At 40.7% G+C, this 21,686-nt stretch overlaps 3 protein-coding genes across 4 annotated transcripts; 2 read left to right on the top strand and 1 right to left on the bottom strand.

Annotated features, from left to right (window-relative positions):
* The first annotated feature begins 390 nt into the window (after window positions 1-390).
* LOC129109623 (phospholipase A and acyltransferase 1-like) lies at window positions 391-1,630 on the top strand. The gene is made up of 2 exons (XM_054621729.1): window positions 391-751; window positions 857-1,630. Exons 1-2 carry the CDS (start codon window positions 458-460, stop codon window positions 941-943), a joined length of 381 nt encoding a protein of 126 aa, XP_054477704.1. The 5' UTR covers window positions 391-457; the 3' UTR covers window positions 944-1,630.
* alg2 (ALG2 alpha-1,3/1,6-mannosyltransferase) lies at window positions 1,193-6,190 on the bottom strand. Of its 2 annotated transcripts, none has more exons than XM_054621727.1 (5): window positions 5,967-6,190; window positions 5,286-5,457; window positions 5,045-5,182; window positions 4,233-4,400; window positions 1,193-2,755 (listed from the first exon to the last, which is right to left on the bottom strand). In XM_054621727.1, exons 1-5 carry the CDS (start codon window positions 6,062-6,064, stop codon window positions 2,015-2,017), a joined length of 1,317 nt encoding a protein of 438 aa, XP_054477702.1. In that variant the 5' UTR covers window positions 6,065-6,190; the 3' UTR covers window positions 1,193-2,014. The 2 variants fall into 2 exon arrangements, with proteins under 2 accessions (XP_054477702.1, XP_054477703.1); XM_054621728.1 differs by having other exon boundaries at window positions 5,986-6,056.
* Window positions 6,191-6,418: 228 nt separating this feature from the next.
* Window positions 6,419-9,754, top strand: sec61b (SEC61 translocon subunit beta). Its single transcript, XM_054621962.1, has 4 exons — window positions 6,419-6,571; window positions 7,089-7,186; window positions 8,288-8,392; window positions 9,208-9,754. The coding sequence occupies exons 1-4, from the start codon at window positions 6,569-6,571 to the stop codon at window positions 9,293-9,295; spliced, it is 294 nt and encodes a 97-aa protein (XP_054477937.1). The 5' UTR covers window positions 6,419-6,568; the 3' UTR covers window positions 9,296-9,754.
* The last annotated feature ends 11,932 nt before the right edge of the window (window positions 9,755-21,686 follow it).

Consider the following 21,686-nt stretch of genomic DNA (forward strand, 5'->3'; position numbering starts at 1 on the left):
TGTAACTTATTGTTACAGGCTGCTCTCCAAAAACGGTCAAATTATTAGATTTGACATCCATCATTTTATTCATTATAATATTTCCATTGTAAATAAAAATGTCTCAAAAATTCGAAATATAGAAAAAAAATAGAAAAAAGGACGTGTGGATACTTTGCGCTGCTCTAACTTTGCTCTTTTTTTCCCTTTAGATTGATCAGAGTGTGTCCACAGCAGAGATTGGAGACTTGATTGAGTTTGTGCATCCGTGGTCAGGATTGTCTCTTTGGGGTGTTTATATCGGAGAAGGTTGTGTTGTCCATTTTGGAGCGGGAGGTAAGACACAGAAATGCAGACTTTATTTTGAATAATGACGTTGCATACGTACAACTTAAAAAGTGTTTATCCGAAAGCTCATACATATTAAATATATTTTACTAATACACTTTCTATTTCCCTCCAACTGTGAGATGAGAACATGGTACAGAGAACCTGCCGCAGCTTCCTTCACCAATTGGCTCCAAAATCAAATGGTGATCGTGTTCTGAGGAAAACCACAATCTGCAAACAGCGCATTACGGAGATCAAAGTGCCTGCAGGAACTCGCATCAGGGTCAACAACAACAAGCACAACCTGGTTCCATCTCCACAGGAGGTGATGATGAATCGCTGGGAGACGTTTCTGCACCAGGAGTTCAACTACGACCTGGTGAACTTCAACAGTGAGCATTTTGCCACATTTGTACGATACGGCCACGCTGTGTGCAACCAGGTTGGTTCAATGGCACCTGAGTGAAAGAGATTGTGTGGTGTGATAAATATTACATATATTGCCAATCAGCCTATGTTCAAATGATTATTTACTCTTTTTATTTAGATTCCTTTTAAGAAGAACGACACACATGGGGATACAACTCAAACCCTGGAACTGATAATGCAGCAACGGATGGAGACAGAAATTTAAGATCTTCTGCTGTGCTTCTCATGAACGTCATCTGTCACACTGACTTTAATAACGAGCAAAAAATAAAACTCCTTGGCTGCAATATTGTCTGAGAATTTTTCATTTCAAAACTCAAAGAACAATCAAATCTGTTCAATGAAAAGGAAAAAAAAGGATGGCACAACATTGAAACATTGTTTCTGTGCCTCCATGCTCACCCGAAAAATCCTTAGCAAAGCCAAAAAAACTTTACCAACAAAGCAAACCAGATAAGAGTCAGAAAAGTATGTGTTTATTAAGACTTCAGGAATGTCAATAACAGCGTTTCTATACAGTAGGAGGGCTGAGGAGGCCAACGCGCAGACACATTGACCTTCTGCTATTCTCCTCGTTGATAATGATCCAGACAAAGCCACACTGCCCATCAACCAGACCTCTAATGAAGCCAAACACTCTATATCATCTGCTAATAACCTCCCAACAGCAAGAGTCATGAACAGGCCAGTGTCTTGTGAATGAGAGGAGGGGAACAAAGCTCTGGGTGGACAGGAAGAAGTGGAAAGCATCCTGTTTATCGATCTTAGACGGTGCACTGCCTGATGGCACGTGGTGGTAGCTACATTCTTCTTCTTCATCCCCCAAACACACAAAGACAAAGACTACTGAAGCAAAGCATGGAAAAAAAAAAAAAAAAAAAAAAACACACACTGGTGCAAAACATTTCACTCTAACAATCAATCCTGGTGGTACGCTCATTTGCTAGGCTCTACACATGTACAATTACACACACAACCACGTTCACTCTTGCCAGTGTGGTATTTTTCCAGAGATAGGGGAGGTAAACTCGTTACTCTTGTCTTAATTGGTATAGAGATTCCGTCCTTTTTTTCCCTCTCAGCAACCCCTCCAGGGGAATGCTGATTGATTGTCCTCTGAGTCCTCATAACCCCCCCCCCTCACATTTACACATACATTCTCTGCTAGAAGACATCCTCTTCACCTCACTGAAGACCTTCGTCATCCGCAGACAATTCACAGTTTAAAAGAGGATAATTTTTCCAACAGTCTTCTGCCTCTCCTCCAGCTTTCACTTCACTGGCTCAGCCTGACAATGTACCCGTGCAGCTGGTTTGAGAAGGCCTGAAGAGAGAATTTATCTTGAACCCTCCTTCTCCCAGCTTGTCCCATGTCCCTGCGGAGCTGCGGCTCCCTCACGAGCCTCTCCATAGCCTTAGAGAAGGCCTCTGCCGTGGGCTCACACAGGAAGCCCGTCTCCCCATCTGCCACACTCTCCAGGGGGCCCCCAGAGTTCACTGCGATAACAGGGCAGCAGCAGTACATGGACTCCACGGGAACTATCCCAAAATGTTCTCTGCTCGGGGTGTACAGCACAGCACAGCTGCCCCGCAGCAGTGCCACCTTCAGTGAATCAGAGGGGGAGCGCAGGAAAGTGACAAAGTCTTCCAAGTCGAGCTGCGCTGCTAGATCTTTCAGTTCATTGTAATGTTGAACATTCTCAGTAACTCGGTCATCGTAGCCCCCCGCCACCACCAGGTGAATACCTGCTCTCTGGCCTGGAGGAAGGCTGCTTCTCAGGTACGCAAAGGCCTTCAGAGCCAGCCCCAGATTCTTCTTTCTCTCATATCGGTTCAGAGAGAGGAACAGGCATGAGGTTCCCTCAGGGAGCAGCCCTTCCAGGCCCTGTGTTTCGCTGGACTGCTGGTCAAAGGTACGTGTGTTGAGGGAGGGATAGAGGACATCTGTCTGGACTCCTCTAAGACCACTAAAGGTCTCTTTGAAGATGCCTGCGGTGAACTGGCTGTTTACCAGAATCTAAGAGGAAGTACAGAGAGAGAGATTAGTTCATAAGGATCTCACATATATCACATATATGCACATTTTAATTCCCTATGAAATGGGTGACAGCCTGCAGTCTTTGATTATGCTGAAGTGTAGACTAAAATCGAAATGTCAGTTTCTTTTCTGTCAGGGCCCTGAGCCCTTTCAACAGCAGCGCCGAGATCAGGCTGTCTCACATTTTAAATAATCACTTTGGTTTATTCAAGCTGTAAAAATAATATACCTTGTATTTTGATTTATTATATTACACTATAGTTTTGGCAGTTGTCAAGCACCAAAGTCAGTCAGGAAGAGAGACTTCACCTCTCTTAACCTGTAAAACAACATCTGGGTGAAATAAAAGTAATTCTGAGCAAACCAACTCTGTGTTCCAAATTTTAAACATTGAGCTTTAAAAACAATGTTATTTTTCCTAGCTTTTCCCTTGAAAGCAGCATTTACCTGCGATAGCACTGGAATTCCAGTATACTGTTTATTATATTCATGATCTGAAAGATTTTTTTAGCTTTGTGAATCAGATTAAATTTGGATACATCCAAGTTTAATCTTTGCCCAATATCAGCTGGGATCGGCTCCAGCCCCCCGTGACCCTGAGCAGGAGAAGCAGTTAAAGATAAAGTATGGATGGATCGTCCTATTAGTTTTAAAAATGAATTAAGAATGCTTCTTATAAGATATGCATAGCTATGGCCCCAGTTTCTTAAATAAGCCTGACATAGGACACACTGGTCATTTTCAGACAGGTGCATAAAACTAAAACAGAACTTATTGCCAGGGCCCTTAAAACATTCAGGCCCCATCATTTACATCTTTTGAAAATCCCTTACAACAATTTTATTTTATTATTATCTTTAAACTTGATCGAATACAGTTATTGTATTTTTGTACTGTCGTTATGTGTATTTTTGTTATTGATGGCAAAGGTTGTTATTTTTTCCCACAGTGCAAAATAAATGAGCTTTTCCATCTGAATAAAATAAAACTGTTGACAATGACATATTCCTGCCCTGGTATTAGACCATCACAACCTCACAAGAAGTACTACCCTGAGCCTTCCTCGTAGCACTTATTGCACTCGTATTAGTTGTTGCACTTACTGTATTCGTATCAGTTCGCTGCACCTATTGAATTTGTATTTGTTTACTGCACTTATCCTATTCGTAGTAGTTTGTAGCACTTACTATATTCGGATTAGTCTGTTGCAATTATTGTTTTCGTAGTAACTTGCCTCTGCACTATACTTTTGCTCTGGCTTATGCTTTGAGATGCTTGTTTAAGAAAGGAGATGCACTTATGACTTCTGGTGACTAGTAGTTCTCTTGAATACCTATGTTGAATACACTTCCTGTAAGTCGCTTTGGATAAAAGCGTCTGCTAAATGACTGTAATGTAATGTAATGTAATGTAACCTGTAGAATATTACAGCCTTCAACCCTCAGCTGTAACGTACCATATCAGCCATGCCAGTGGTGCGCTCCTCCAGCCAGTCAATGGGAGCGCGATAAAGCTTCTTCAGGACCGACTTCCTCTGGGTCAGTAGCTGGTCTGGAAAGTGACAGTAAAACAAAACCTTCTTCCTGAGACGGGACAGTCGCAGCACCGGGATACACGCTGACACCTGGTGTGAAATGAAAAGAGTTTAAACAAAAATGTACATGTTTTCCCTAAAAAAATGTCTCCTTCTTGGCTAATCAGAATAAAATATGGCAGTAGGAAAAATATATATCATAGCTTAAAATGTTAAGCTATGCTATATATTCTATATTTAGTTTACAGTTCTGTCAACTCTGTGATATAAATTGACGCTAAAATTAAATCATACACTGTGTTAATCTATCCAAACAGTAATTGCACATCTTAAGACAAGAACTGCAAAAGCTATTTGTGACCTTTGTATGACATCTTTTGGATGATTGCAGTTTTATTCATTTAGGAAGTGAGGCTTCTTCTACTGAACACTGTAAGTCGATCTGAATAGGGAGTATTCTCTGTACTGTAATAATGTGCAAGAAAAGCTGAAACCAAAAGTGCATATTTGTGTGAAAGACAAAATAGTAGAAGATAAGCAAGGGACGGTCCACTTCATGGCATGGTATAGTAAAATTATAATAAAAAAAGAAAATAGTGCAACACAAAAGGGGGAACATAGAGAAAGACCACTGTTAAGAATAAAATATATTCTCTGAGCAACATAGACACTTAGAAGATAAAGAAAGGCTGGACGACTATGCGGACAAATAGTTTCTGTAGGACATGACTCACTTGGTCACAGAAGACGACATCGTACTCCACCCCGCTGAAGAAGACCAGGTAGAGAGCCACATAGATCATCCTCAGGTAGGCACACAGGGCATGCAGGTAACCAAACACCCTGGTGGGCAGCCAGTCGCCCACACATACCTGTTAGTGGAGTAATTGAAACAATGAAAAAATAAGTGTGTGTCTTCTGAATTTGACATATAATATTCTTTGTTTTTTTTGTGTAAGGCGTGTGTTAACATACCACAGGCAGTTCTGGGTCCAGGGTCTCAGAGAAGCAGTGTGTTGGGTCATAATGGGCCGTCCAAATCTGCACACTACATCCCTGAGACTTCAGAGCAACAGCAGCATCCACCACCAGTCTCTCTGCTCCACCAATACCAAGGTCTGGATGGAGAAACACCACCCGCGCCATCCTGCACATAAGAATGATTAAAGTTCAAATTGAATCTTAAATATACGTACCTACTAGAGTTAAGCACATTGTATATCTCTATATATATCATGTAGAGTGACAGATAAAGCGGTGACCACAGAAAGGCCAGTAGACAGTGCAAACATCCCAAAATCAGAAGTACAAAGGGTATAATCACAACAGCTTGAACATTTGCTTGATATTGGCAAAAGCAAACCAGATATTTGAGAATCCACTCTCTCATGCCAATAAGACTAACTTTCCAGAATTGTATTGTTAACACACGAAGTTGTCCTTGTGGTTTATTGACAATGCAATAATAACTTGTTATCCCAAGAGGCACTTCCTGTCATGACTGTTAAATAGAAAATATAACGTGAGCTGAACTTCAGACCATTGTGGCTGTCATAATGTCCCAGAGTGGCGTGCCATGAACAGAAATGACCCTTCTGATTTTGATAAATATAACTATATCTCCGCACCACTTAATTATAATACAGTCATGTTTACCTTTGGATCTCTCGACTACCTTTTTTCGAGTTCGGATGCCACAGATAATGCTCGTCTACATGTCCGTAGCCGCACAAACTTTCATGAAACTGTACCATTTGGACACCATGTTGGCTCAAATCATCAATTGCGATCAGGGCTAATCGCGACCTGGGTTTGAGCCACAATGGCGTCTGTTTCCTCGCTGTAACGGACGCGCTTCCTGTGAGACACGTCTCCTTCAGAAGCAAAGCGGACCAAAGATGTGCCTTTAAATTAAAGTACAAACACACATCTAAATTAAATGTATTAAATATGCATCTGGATTTTGAACATATTTTTAAGCAAAGTGGGCCAAAATAAGCTCTTGAAATAATTTTATATTCGTTATTTTTGTGTTGAAAGCGACCAGGCTGGTCAGGCGTCTGCTCGGTCTACTGCGCTGGTCTTGTGTTTTGCAGTCGTGTCCTTTTTAGACAAGCGTCAGCTTTGTGGGATCTCTTCTCAAGTTTTGACCAATTCACATACACATCGACTGTCATTTCATTGCCGTTCATTTGACGTGGACATCGGTTTGAAGAAGGGCTCAGGGTTTCACCTCGCATCGGGACAAATAAATCAAAATGGTAAGATACTCATCTCCATCTGAAACCGCTAACTTACCAGCTCCATGCGCCCGTTTAACGTTAGACCTATGCTAGCGTTGTGCTATCTGTTAGCTAGCTTTATTCATTTGTGGACGTGGCTCCTTTTTCAACAACTCAAACAGTCCCAAACGCACTTTTTGTGATGGCCCAGCTCCAAATGAATGAATGAATTATAATTTGTATGTTCCTGAGGACATTTGGTTATTTGGTGAACTCCATGAACAGTGTGGCCAACTAGTGAAGGCCTTTGCCATCTCTGACATACTCACACTGAATAGTTCAGAATCAAAATTTGAATTAGCTCATCAGGAATCATTGTTAAATCAGTTTATTGGAATGCTGTTGGTTATTTTTAGCTGGAAATGTTTGTGTGTGTGTGTGTGTGTGTGTGTGTGTGTGAGTGTGAGTGAGTGAGTGAGTGACAGATTTCAGGTAGAATGTCATATTGGAGCAAAATCCTGTCTATGTGTATTAATCCTGGTGTCTCCCCCCTCAGCCTGGACCAGCAGCAAGTGCAACCAATGTTGGGGCGTCTAGCCGTTCCCCCAGTAAGACAGTGGCTCCCCGTGCAGCCGGCTCCACAGTCAGACAGAGGTAAACGCATACACAATCTACCAAACTTTAACCTCTACTCTTTATCCTGTAGAAAGATGGGTGAGCGCTCCCATAAGTGCATACAGATGTGTGACAGACCTGCTGCAATGGATGCAGTAACGAAATGAATGGAGATTCTTTGACGTAGGACTCAAAGGCTCGCTGGATTGAGAACAAACAAGATGTCAATCATTTGCTACAGACTTCACATTCACTATATTTCAACCCTTTTTAAACACCTAGTTTTAGTCGGACTTGTTGGGTAGCCCTCTTGGGCACCATCAAAAAAACACCACATGAGGGAATATCTTTTGGAAAATGTAATTCATCCCTCCAGTAAAGTTCACAGACTTGGAGCAATAAAGCTGTTGTGGCATCTCGAGGTCTTGCGTACCAAGACACTTTCTACTGTTTTCTCTGTTTTGTTGATCACTGTGTCTACTTCTACCAAACTGGGAGACTTCTTTTAGATTAAACATGAGTATAACATACATGTATAAGTTATGTGGTCATCTCGCTTGCACACATTCTCTATAATTATTTGCCAGATACCCCGAGCATTGACGCCCGCCTGCTCATGTCCTCATGCTGTAAGGAGAGATTGATCATTTACAGATAGCCTTTCCCTTTATTTTTGTGTCTCCTGTGTAGATTAGAGCAGCAGATAGATGTTGTGGACTTAATCAGTGTGTAATCAGAGGCTCACTGTTACCTCTCTCATTATTACCCATGACTATCACCCTCTTCATTACCTCATTAACCTCTGTTTAATCTCATCCCATGAGTGGAGCGCCCATGAATCACTGCGCTCTTTCATCAGCAGCTACTACAGTTAGTTACATTCTGAATACAGTGTTTGTTTTTTGTTTTTTGAATGATTGTTTTTGATAAAAATGTTTGGATGAGTAAGTTATCAGATTTTCACAAAAATGTCTGTTCTAATATTCTTGTTTTCCTTTAGAGTACTTTGTAACATTGAACTTGCTCTATAGGGAGGAAAAACATATTTAATAAGAAAGCATTTAACAGTTTATGATCAGATCAGTTATCACGTAAAAACTAGGCAGTGTTGATATATTATTTTGTGTGTGTGTTCCACAGGAAAGCTACCAGCAGCGGCACACGCAGCGGTGGCAGGACCACAGGATCTGCAGGCACTGGTGGCATGTGGCGCTTCTACACAGAAGACTCGCCAGGCCTCAAAGTGTAAGTGCAGTTCATAAAAGCAGAAGACGGGGACATAAACACGAGCAAACAAATTTAGCCACTGACATTTTTAAATTCTACTCACAATCACGTACTACTTTAAGGACTTCCGGACCTTGATGTCCTTAGTGTGATATATTTTAATCAGGTGGAATGGGGCGGAATGTTTAATGGTAGGAAATTGGACAGACGTGCCTCTGTGATCAAAAAAATAATCTTTGAGCGGTGTAAGTGTGTCTCTCTCTCACACACACACACACACACATATCATTATGTGTTAGGAAAGCGCACTTTTATTAAACTCTCAACCTCATGAACTTTTATCCTGCAACATCCTCGCCCTGAATATTAGAGAAGGCGTCCTGTCTCCTGGCCATAGCTGGCTATGGTTGATCGATGTTGCTGTGGTGGTTATCGAGTGTGTCTCTCCAGCAGTCGAAGGAGGGCAGACTCGCCATACAGTTCTGTATATCGAGTGCGTGTTTGTTCCTGCGTTAGACGCTGGCCTCAAAGCTTCATTAAAGGATGCACTCTGAAAGGTCAACTCAATTACAGCCATCTGACAGGGAGAGGAGGGGGCTGCTGAGGAGATGGTTGGCATGGCAATGCTGCTACTTAGCGGTGCACCCCTCCACCCCACCCCACTCAGTCCCTCCTTCAGAGATGAGAGCGCCTCCTTGTTTACTAAGCTCATCAATAAAATCAGCCACTCCACTAAGACTGTCGCTGTGGTTGGAGTTTGAGCAAATGATGGGATTTTGTTTTGTGTTTGGGTGTTTATCTGAGTGTTGATCAGTTTCTCTTTGTTGTGACAGCGGCCCGGTGCCAGTGCTAGTGATGAGTCTGCTCTTCATTGCCTCGGTCTTCATGCTGCACATCTGGGGAAAGTACACCCGCTCTTAAACTCAACCTGATGACCTCCGACCCTGCGGCTTGACTTCTTAACAAATTGGACCTGGACCAAACAGCAAATGAACAACAACCTCACTCCTTTGGTTCCCTTCTGCACTACAACACACAACTTTTTTTTTTTTATGCGACCGATTCAGTACATGATCTTCATCTGCACGGATGTTGGTATCCACCTTGTTGCTTTTGCTCTTCCCGTGTTTTTAAGATCTGAAGGGTGAATGGGAGGAAGCCACCACTGATGTTATGTCTGTGTGTGTATGTGGCTCTCCCTCCAAGCAGTATATTCCCGCCACTGCTGCATGAAGGTTCAGTGCAGTACTCAAGGACATTGTTGTTTTCAGGCCCCAGCAAACATTTCTTCTTCTTGCCTGATTTTCATTTTTTTTTTTGTTAACAGCATTTGTACAAATGTAATTGTAATATTGTACAATTAAAAAAAAGTAAAAATCAGTGTGTGTTGAAATTTACTGATGTGCTCTGAAATAACTCTGTTTTGTGTTTGAGAAAGTTTGACACGGGGTCCCTTCAATGAGAAAAGATGTTCCTCAAACATACTTTCAGTGACAAGTGAGGTCGTATTCTCACTTTGAACCTTCTGTAACCACTACAAGACTTTTGAAAGCTCTACATTTTGCCACAAGGCATTTATGAACCTTTGTTCCAATGAAAAAACAGGATAATTAAATGAATTACAGAAATGTTAAGTGTTACAGCTCAGTGTGATTGACAGTTCACCTAACGCTTAATTGCTTTAAACACATACAAGCTACCCTCAACTTATTTGACGGACGTTTGGCCATAACTCACTTTTTAATATTTTCAGTATTAAATGGGATCAAAAACCCTGTTGTATAATCAACCTTAATTGTCTTAAATATGTCATCATATGACTAAACAAGATTACACACCACACATGCATACTAAAATAGACTTATTTGATGATGAAAAAAAGTCCAGACATGTCTTGTATATCAGCTGCTTTGAAATGAGGTCTGACTGGATGAAAGTCTTAACTTTTCACTTCAGAGGCATCATCCTCCAACATGGGCCGCCCCAAGGTTTGTCCTCACCACCCGTACTGAAGCTTTTGCTGCTGCTATTAATAATTGCAGACAGGCAAAATTAGTTTTTGAAAAGTGTCAGTTCTACCAGAAGGTATTCAAGATGCATCAGGAATTCTATGGCTTTTGTCTGATTACCTAAATACTGAATTTTACATACTAACTACTGACTGAACTTCTTCCTCTTTTTACATGGCTGTCCATTTAAATCTTGTGCGTCTAGGAAAATCGACCATAACAATAAATTGACAGTTAATACCTGCATATATCCAAAGCACAATAATACTTTCTGTGTAATCAATCTCTAAAAACATTAAATCACTAAGTTCTTATAAGAGCCAAAATAGGGATGGCCATTTGTTTTGACGTAAATCTATAAGCTTGTAAAATCAAAGTAATACTGCATTTAGGTTTTCCTGTAAAATCCCTAAAAGGCCCTGAATGTTCATCTGAATCCTGGGTGTTTTTCTGTCTTTTCCTGAGGGGGGAGCTACAGACTATTTTCTGAATAGCACTGGCTCAGAGAATATCAAGCTATAACTCCGTCCTCACTGAGGGAGGGCACGAACACATGTTCTGTGGGGTGATTTTCTTTTTTTTTACCTAGTCAAATCATCATAATACTAAGTAACATGTTTGTATCGATGGCGAATCCACGGGTCTGCGTGTGCCACTGAAAGAGAGCTGGTGCACCCCACAAATCAGATGCAGAATACATTTTTATTAACCTTACTAAAACTTTTTTATCAAAACTAATATGGTCAAATTATAATAAAAGTACTTTTTAAATGAATTAGAATTTTTTTATTTATATATATTTTTATATATATATATATATATATATATATATATATATATATATATATATATATATAAATAAATAAACACTCATGCAGAATCTGAAGCCACATTACACAAATGTTTCATAAGACTGTTGAGTTAATTCTTTCTAGATGGTAATTGGTAAATGGTAAATGTACTGTAATTGTAACGTGCTTTTCTAATCTTGCGACTTCTCAAAGTGCTTTAACACTTCATGTCATCATTCACCCATTCACACCCACTGATGACAGGGGCAGACATGCAAGGTGTCACCTGCAATTTACACAGCAATTTGGGGTCAAGTGTCTTGCCCAAGGACAAATCGACACAGACTAGCGGAGCCGGGGATCAAACCACTGATCCTCTTATTGAAGGACGACCCTGCCCTACCACGAGCCACAGTTGCCACAAAAATTACTTTTCCAAAAATGTAGATTAATTATGTGGGACATATTTTGTGTTACTTTGGTAGAAAGAAGGGTGAGACTGGAGAGGCTAGACTGTGAAGTAACACAAATCATTCAACCACAGGTGTGATTTGAACCATTGTTCCTGCAACAAAGACGACTGCTTGATTCAGAGGGTTACTCTGTACCCATTGAGCTGAGTGGAAAAAAAGTTAATGATAAGAAACCGCATCAGATTTCATTTGTCTAAATTAAGTTAAAAAGAATGACATGATCAGCATAATGCTGTGAGCTGCTGGCTGAGAGTTGTAGAAGTAGTTCTGGCCCAACATGCATCACCAGGTTACCTGTGTTGAATATAAAATCACCAGCTGGCTTGTACCTTGTGTTAAACGTAGCATTCTGATCCTGTTCATTAATTCATTCTGTTGCTATGGCTCTGCTTTCCCACAGGCTTCCAGTGTTCGTGGCAAACTCGGGCCCTACTGCCACATCAGTCTCCCTGTTGTCCCTGTCCTACACACACACACACACACACACACACACACACACACACACACACACACACACACACACACACACACACACACACACACACACACACACACACACACACATACACACACACACACACACACACACACACAGATACACTCACAAACTCTGAGGCCCAATTCGTGGTGGCACAACACGGCAGTGAGCCAGAATAATTCAACAGAACAATTAAATATGAAGGAGCTGTGGCAAAGCTGTCCCTCAGTGTTCAGGAGTCAAACAGGCCCAGGCAGCACAAGGAGCGCTCCACGCTGCTGCCTGCAACCTGTAGTTACAAACTCCTCTTGACACCGCCTATACAAGTCAAATTAGTGTTTCATCAAGGGGTAGAAATGAGGTAGATTTTTGATTTTCTTAACACGGGACCAGGGCCCTTAGTCTTTGTGTTTTGGACAGACAAACACATCAATACCACTCTTTAATTACTTTGTCTGTAAGCACTGAAAGGTTTTAGATTTTTACACTGGTGTTTCTCCAGTTTCTGCTTGTTGTTTTATGGATATGTGGAAATGTTTTTTGTTTCAGTTGATTGCAGAAACTTGGAATAAATGTTAAGTCAGCAGACGGCTAGATTTTATCCTAAGCAAGGCGGTTTGCCAACGTCTTCATCTATAGAAGTCAGTTAGTGTGCAACTTTCTTTGTTGCAAGAAAGCAAGATGAGATTTCATCAATGTGCATTTTAAGTATATATCTCTATAGTCTACATAAATGATCCTGAACATCCACGTGTGAAGTGAGGTTTGTCTCGTGGAAAAGAAAGAGCGGAGTGAAAGATGGGAGGAGAGAGAAAGAAAAGAAGAGAAGCTTTCTTCAGAGCGCTTCCTCTCTGTCTTTTTCACCAGAAAACCATATCCTGTGTAGAAACCACATGCTTTTACAAGGGATGGTCCCTTACATAGAGAGAGTTGAGTATGCACATGTGCACACACACATACACACACACTTGAGGAGACCTGTAAATAGGTCACATGTATTTTCTGTTCGAGACATGCTGCTCTGTGGTTTCACATGGAGGAAAAATAAACTGTTTAAGTCTCTCTCGCTCTTTATGGCTACGTCACTCCCTCACTCATCCATCACACACGTTTATGCTTAATGTCCCACCCTGCAGGTAAAGGCAGCTATCAGGATATCGGGTGCAGCAGAGGGCTTATATTTGGAAACTCTCCTTTCCTTTCAAAGACTGCGCAGAATATTCCTTTTTTAAATGAGTGTGAGTGCCCATTCATGCACGCACAAATGTCAAGTATGTGGGTGTGTGTTTTTGAACAGATCACATGGTTGGTAAAGCGTGGAATGAATCGTCAGGCGGTTGGAATCGATCCATGCTCACCGACCAAGTGAATCCTGAGGGATGTCCCAAAAAAATGAGGGTATGTTAAGGGGATGCAGGGACACCTGTCTCAGGATCTACACAGAGAAATTACATAAAGGCTGTACACAGGCCCATCAGAGTGATCTGTTTAACAACATATGGAGTAGTATACAGGTATCGGCAGCGGTGAAATAAGTATTCAGCTCGTTAACGTGAGTAAAAGTAGCAATAAATCCCAAAAACACTTGAATTATAGAAGAAATTATGCATTTTGAAGTAAGTATACGTACATAGAATAAAATGCGCTAATAAAGTGTGTTCTGAATGCTTATGTTTATCACTTTAAAAAGCAAGAAACAAAGTTTTCCAGAAAATAAAAATAACTACTTTTACTTTTATTGGGCTTTACATGTAAAAGTATAAAGTTGCATTTTGATTTTTTTGTAACGTTTACTTTGTTAATATTCTTTCCTATTTACTACTCCATTATCCATATGAAGTACCGCAATACTACCTAAGGAGGATCAGACTGTTAAAGGAATACATGTTTTAATCGTATACATTCTCTGTGATTTGTGTATGTGAGTGTGTGTTCATGTTGGCTTGGTCGCTGTGATCATAAGACCAGTTATAAGGCAGTGATTAGTCAGTAGCATAGCAGCCAGTTGTTGCAACACTGTGTTAGTGGACAGTGATCAGCAGGTCTGCTGAGAGGTGAGAGCTTGTTCACTGTAAAATAATCTGACTCCATATTTTGCATCCAGACCACATGGTCTCTGTTATATGAACTGTTTGGGTCACAAGGGTCGGAGGGAGCTGTGACACAGAGAGCATTTGTGAATGTGTGTGTGTGTGTGTGTGTGTGTGTGTGTGTGTGTGTGTGTGTGTGTGTGTGTGTGTGTGTGTGTGTGTGTGTGTGTGTGTGTGTGTGTGTGTGTGTGTGTGTGTGTGTGTGTGTGTGTGTGAGTGTGCGCGCCAGCTGGAGGCTCCGTGATCTTTCTGGACTCTCCCTCAGAGAGAAATAAGAGAGTCAGAGTCTGAGCCAAGTCTGATTCTGCACCTATCAGTACCTCATCTCTTGCTCCCTAATCCTCTATGTGTCACACACTTACTTTGTGCCTAATGCATGAAAGATGATCAGCGGGAAGCCCATTTACCCCACATAGAGGTGGATCTGTTATAGAAAACAGAAGACAAATAGCTACTTATATTTTGATTAAGTTCTGTTGCATCTGTCCAGGGTGCATAGTTGGAACCGTTAGTTGTAGTGAAAGAGACAGGACTGTTTATTATATATTTGTAATATTATTTAAACATATTAAGTTAGTGTCTTTATCTCCAGTATTTTTACACAACTAGCTCCATTGATGAATATACTGTTCATTGATGTCAAATATCAAATTCTAAGTTCTGAGATTAAGTATTTATACAACGTATTTCTCGACTCTGGCCATTCACAACCGAATTACCTATATTATACTCAGTCAAGTCAGTGACAGTTTTAGATATTATCCAATAAGCAGTATCTTCTGAGTTTCCATTTTTTTTAAAACAAAAAGTATCTGCTCAAAAACTAAACATCGCTTATTGTTTTGGTTCACTTCTCTAATGACGTAATCTTTTTTTTTGCAGCAGGCAAATGTCCACTGTACACTACCTGCTTGGCACCAAAAAACAGTGAGCAACTAGCTGGTGTGAAAAGTTGAGCATTCAACAGCTTAGGAGAAAGATATTTCCCTCAGGAGTTGGTAGAGACCAAAACCAGAGCTAACAGAATGTGCATAATGGACACAAACACGACTCCTCATAAATGCAACTGCTGTTCTGTGTCTGCTTGATGTATAAATAGTCAAAGTTTTGCTAACATGCTCGCCATATCAACTGAAAAGGTCAGAAATTACAACTTTTTTTCTGCTGCTCCCGGCCGGCCAAATTAATTAGTAATTGCCAAATTAAGTTGAAATAACATCAGCAACTGTGTTGGTTGAACTAATGTCAAATATACAGCTGCCAAGTCTAAATCAGGTCTCACTCAGTCACCATGTACATTTTCACATGTTTTGTGAGTTGATTTTCACAGTGCTGGAACTCACTTTCATGCCTTCTTTGGATTTATAATTGACAAAGCAAACAACTGGCTAAAATCACATATACAGGTTTATGATAGATTCATTAATACATTGAATTTTATTAGAGTGGATAAAACAGAATAGGAAGATATAATTCATAAATACAGGACATTTCGATCAGTTTTCCATCTACAGATTTGTTGTATGAAAAAGATATGCCAATACGAAAAGCATTATTTGGAAGCCTACATTTAAATGTCTTTTTTTGTATACTAATCAATTAGAACAACATATTAAGGAATCATAGTAAAGATAAATATTTCTCAACCAATGCTTGAGATCCAGTGCAATACATCGCTATAAGAACCATAAAGAGAGACATAGAAGGGAAAAAAAGAAATAAATGTATCCAAAAATCTGACAAATAAGACTAAAAGTTGTTTAAAAATAGTCAATAGACAAATAGAAATGGAAATTAAGATCTTGAAGAAGGATATGGCTCCAACCGTTGAGGTTAAAAGAACAAAGGAAAGAAAACAAATATCAAAAAGAGTTGGAAAAAAAAGAGGTGGAGCACAAGCAAGAGGTAAAACAAAGAGAGTAGAAGAGACACAAGATGCTGGAGAGAGATATGAATAACTACAGGAAGATGGAAATAAGTGGAGACAGTCGATGGTGGGAGAAAACCAAAAGACAATGAGCAGGTCTACAGTGATGATATGTGCAAAGAATTTAAAAGAATGGAACATTGTGGAGGCTCAACTAAAGACAAAGATGAGAGCTGAATATAACCTTAAAAGAGCAGAGAGAGGAAACCGACCACAGTGCGAGGGATCAGTTAAAATACAAACGAACTACAACAAGTGATTTAAACAGCAGAATATACTTAAAGTTAAACTTAACTGAGTTTATTGTCTGCATGTGTAAAGTGTGTGTGCGGGGGGGGGGTGGGGGCGGGTGGTGTTACGATAAGGAGAATCCCAGGATGGAGGCCACGCTGGCCTCTGTAACCTTTTCACACACATCCCCCATCATCGAGCCTGGCGATGCCCCGTGTGACTGCCACAGGCATGCAGGGCTAACTGGGCTGTGATGTCATAAGCATGTGTCCCCCAAGCACCCCCACTGCGAACCTCCCTGTCACTGACTGCCAGCCTGCAGCAGAGCGGATCAGACTGGACCCTCAGGGACACTCTGTGCACGGCTGGACTTATTTAAGGAGGAGGGTGGGAGTGACACTGAGTGTCTCAGGTGTCAACCTTGTGCTTTCTAATATTACAGACACTTGGTGTGTGTGTGTGTGTGTGTGTGTGTGTGTGTGTGTGTGTGTGTGTGTGTGTGTGTGTGTGTGTGTGTGTGTGTGTGTGTGTGTGTGTGTGTGTGTGTGTGTGTGTGTGTGTGTGTGTGTGTGCAAGTGTGTACTCATGTGTTTGTACGGGTGTTGTTTATGTGCAATGTATTTTTAGGTGACTGTATTTTCCACTCCTTGTGCAGCGCTCCAGGGCAGCCACAGAGGGGAGAGGTGAGGCAGATGAGTGGTGGGGGGGATCATCTTGTGTATAATAATGTTCCTCCTTAAAATAAATTAATATAGTCTGAAAGATTGTATTAGCACATGCTTCTTTGTAAATAGTAACAACATGTGTTAGATTCCTTTTCTATTAAAGCTTTAAACAATGCAGGGATAACTTGCTTTCACTGAGTCAAACATTACAAACCCACATCAGTAGCAGATATAGTCCAAACAATGACGTACACAGTTTTTCTTTTTAGGTTTTTCTTCAAGATTCAGCCGAGAGCTTTCATCTCTGAGTCACAGTTGTCATTTTCTTGGCTGGATCATCACTGATGCACTCCTAAATCAAATACTTCCTACATTACATGAAAATAATACGACACTCTGACAACTATATTCTGTTCCAAACATACTGTAGTAGTGCCTAATAAGATGAAAAAAAAAGGTATCTTTGTCTCCATGATAATGACATTGTAAGATTTATGACTTTGGCATGAATGGTATGTGTGTACATACTACAGATGAATAAATGAGGTGTGGTTAGGTGGTTCCTTTAATGGAACATTTTTCTCCATTGTTTATTAAAATATGTCATTATTAATGCCAACAACCAGATCTCTCTCTCTCTCTCTCTCTCTCTCTCTCTCTCTCTCTCTCTCTCTCTCTCTCGGCATCTTGCCAACCAGCTTGTACACTACATACAGGCATGTCGGTTTTGTGGTTTATGATTTCATAAGCTTTACACAGGATGAGCGGAAGAGTCGCTGATGAATGAGGAAGGCCGTCACATACAATGAGTGCAGCCTTCAGTCACATGTCTGATGGACAGACATGGAACATGGCACTTTTCATATAAACTAATAAATAACATTACGCAAGATTATGAATGATTTAACATCAGCTCCCTCTGCTGCAGTGTTGCCCATTCAGCTAAATGCTTTCCTAAAAGGTTGTAACAGTAAGGGAGTTTCCTCTTTATTTAAACTGGCAATAAGTGATTTGTTGGCCAACTGGGGGCAGCAGAAACAAGTTGTAAACAAAACACACAACATGGAGCAACATCAGCATTTATTAGGCCTCGAACACCAAAGTGCAAGGAACCTATTGTTCTTGTAGAGATTGTTATTGTTTTGGTGCACAATTAAAAATTTTGAGGGGTTTGGGATGCTCGACAAAAGTTGCCTGACAGGAAGTCGACCATTTTGGATTTCGTACATTAATTTTAATTTCCCAAAAACATTTAAAGATGCACAAATACTAGTAATTGTTCGATTTCATGTAGTAATTGGGCGTGACTTGCTGGCTCTATAGCGCCAATTCTAAGGCAATTTTAACTCCCTGTTAACTCTAAAACTAACTTTGTATACTTCCTACAACTTAAAAGGAAGTTGTTATTACTTCACCTTGTATTGTCAAAATTTAAATAGTTAATTGTTTGCTCACATGTTTATCATATCAACTTAAACTGAAAACAGCTCCCTTCTTCATCATCTGGAAAATCTGTCAAAAACTAAGGAACGAGCTGCAAGATGCTATAAAGTGTGGGAAGCTGCAGAGTGAAGTGTTAGTTCTCTGTGGGTTCATCACCACAGGCAGCCCCTTTCCTATTATGCATATCAATTTGATCAGTTATTGTAAAAATATTGATAAGTGAAACATTAAATATAAAAAAGCCAAAGGACAAATCAGTAAATCTAAATATCCTTATTCCATCTCAAATATGCACTTATTGCTGATAATAACAATAAAACCTTACAAACGTTTTAAAGCATGGCGTATAATGTGCTATATTCAAATGCTAGATTTGAATATAGCACATTCTTTTTCTGTTTCATGGCATGTTCATTCCATCTTAACAGGTCTGTCAGGGCAAGTTATTGCATGTGTGTAAGTGTGTGTGTGTGTGTGTGTGTGTGTGTGTGTGTGTGTGTGTGTGTGTGTGTGTGTGTGTGTGTGTGTGTTTGTGTGTGTGTTTGTGTGTGTGTGTGTGTGTGTGTGTCTGACTGCGGCAGCTGAGGGTGCATCAAGCAGTGTTCAGGGAGTGGAAACGTTTAAGGAGTGGAGACATAACATGAATCGATTTCTTGTGCATAACCCCAGCTTCAAATACAAAACCCAGCCAACTCAGCTCTGTTTGTGGACAAATTTTAGATTCTAAAGCTGCTGTGCTTGCATAATTTACATATCACAGAGGTCATCCTATAAGCGTTTCTTGCATTTTGCTGTGGGCCTGAAGTCAGATTAAGGTACGTAGATGCAAAGAATATTTGTGCAACCCCTTTTCAAACTACATTTTCATTTGTAATTCTCCTACAGCTGATCTCAGTGCTTTTCTAAACTCTCCCCCAGTGTCTTCCTGGGACTCAGCAGGCAGCAGTCACAGTCTTGGCAAACTGCCCCGACTTCCACATCCTCGAGAAAAGCGAGGTGTGCTTCTCCCCCAGTTTACGTGTTGCAAGAATTTGCATATTGGTTCAGTTTGCTCTTACAATCCAGGCACTTTTGTGCTGTATGAGCACATACCGTACTCCTAGGATGACAGCTGAGATCTCTCTCTCTCTCTCTCTCTCTCTCTCTCTCTCTCTCTCTCTCTCTCTCTCTCTCTCTCTCTCTCTCTCTCACCTGTCTACCTGCTGCAGGTCTGAGCAGGGATCTTCCTTATAATGCTCAAGTGTTTAAATCAGGGGGGTTTGGGGGCTTCTGTGTGTTTGTTCATGTGTATGTGTGATCAAACACATGTCAAAGCCCCTAGCAATAGAGAAGATAATAACATAATGACAAGCCAGACCTCCAGTAATAATTCTCCGGCAGCCTCAGGGTGAGGTGTCGGTTAGTGTGTGTGTGTGTGTGTGTGTGTGTGTGTGTGTGTGCGTGCGTGTGTGGGGGAGGGGGTATATAGGAGGTATTTCTCTTTTGTGACCTGCTTTCTCATAACCCTTTCCCTTACCCCTCGCTCTTCTTCTCTCACTCTCTCTCTCCTGCAGTGGTGGAAGAACTATTCCAATCTTTTACATACGACAAAGCACCAGCACAATACTGTAAAATACTACTAAAATAGTCCTGCATTCAAAATAATACTTAAATAAAACTATAATAATAATAATAATAATAATAATTAAGCCTTTATTAGTCCCACAATGGGGAAATTCGGTTCTCTGCATTTGACCCATCCCGGAGGAGCAGTGGGCTGCAATGAAGCGCCCGGGGAGCAATTTTGGGGTTAGGTGTCTCGCTCAAGGACACCTCGACATGTTGCCTGTAGAGGGGTTCGAATCACCAACCTTGTGGTTGTGGGTCAAGCGCTCTACCTCATGTGCCACAGCCGCCTATAGAAGTATTATCAGCAAAATTTTAAGTATCCAAAGTAAAATGCCCCCTGTACCTCATATATTGTAATGCGCCGTTTATACCGATAAGGCATAAATGTATTGTGATATATTATACAAGTTGCATTTTATTGTTGGTGCTGGTTGAGGTGGAGCTAGTTTTGATTGCGTTATATGCAGTCATAAAGTAAAGCAACTAGTAACTACAGTTAGAAAACATTTTGTTTGGGTAAAAAGTAATATTTCCTTCTGAAACGTAGAAGTATTGCGTAACATAAACTTCAAATACTCCTAAATGTACATAGTTACTTTCCACCACTGGTTACTTCCTCCTCGTCCTTTCACTGCTCAGGGCTCCTGCTTCACACTGATGTTTACTAGTTGCTTGCATAAATAAAATGATGAGAAGAAGAACAGGTAAAACAAACGAAAAATGCAGACTTGCAGATTTTTCTCACTGAGATTTGTCAGGGTGAATGACTGATGAGTGGGGACAGACAGTAAACACGAGTAAACACGACAATGGGAGCGTGTGTGTCTCTGTGTGTGTGTGTGTGTGTGTGTGTGTGTGTGTGTGTGTGTGTGTGTGTGTGTGTGTGTGTGTGTGTGTGTGTGTGTGTGTGTGTTAGCTCTGAGCATTGGACGTTAGCTGTTCTCTATGCATTATTAAGAAGCTGAAGAATACAAGGAAACACAGGAGATTGTCTTGTTTAGCAGGGAACTTGTTTTTCTCTGAGGGCGTTTCATATTGATGACTCTTTTGTGAGTCAGTGATTTGTAGCCAAACTGAAAAAACTTTGATTCAACTTCATATTTTGGGAAGTTAACAATGACCTTTTGAATACTTTCATTTAGAATGTTTTTTGCAGTTAGACAGATTAGACTGGATTTGTTGCAGACTTCCAAGGTTACACACAAATATGCGCATGTGCCAGTGTGTGTTTGCCTGGCTCTGAGGAGTGGGGGATTCAGGTCGTCGTTGGATGTCACTTCTAATATCGTCACATGGCCACTGGAGCTCTATTATTCATGAGATCAATGTTGAGTTTCAACAAGGCCTGATATAGTACAACCTTTCCTCCTGAGACTCTTCCCTCCATTTTTCCTCCTAAATATTTCTCAGAAGATTATTTTCCCTTCACAGTACTCATTTCTGCTGAGATTGAGTTGTGAACATGAAAACTGAGAGTCTTCACCTCAAGGGGATGACAGCCAGTGAGAGGCATCGTGTCAGACAACCAGTGTCAGATACCCAACAATGACCAGGGAAGTGTAAACTACAATTCATAAGCTACGTATATCTCTCCATC

The sequence above is a fragment of the Anoplopoma fimbria genome, chromosome 20 (assembly GCF_027596085.1).
Source record: "Anoplopoma fimbria isolate UVic2021 breed Golden Eagle Sablefish chromosome 20, Afim_UVic_2022, whole genome shotgun sequence".
Lineage (NCBI taxonomy): Eukaryota > Metazoa > Chordata > Actinopteri > Perciformes > Anoplopomatidae > Anoplopoma > Anoplopoma fimbria.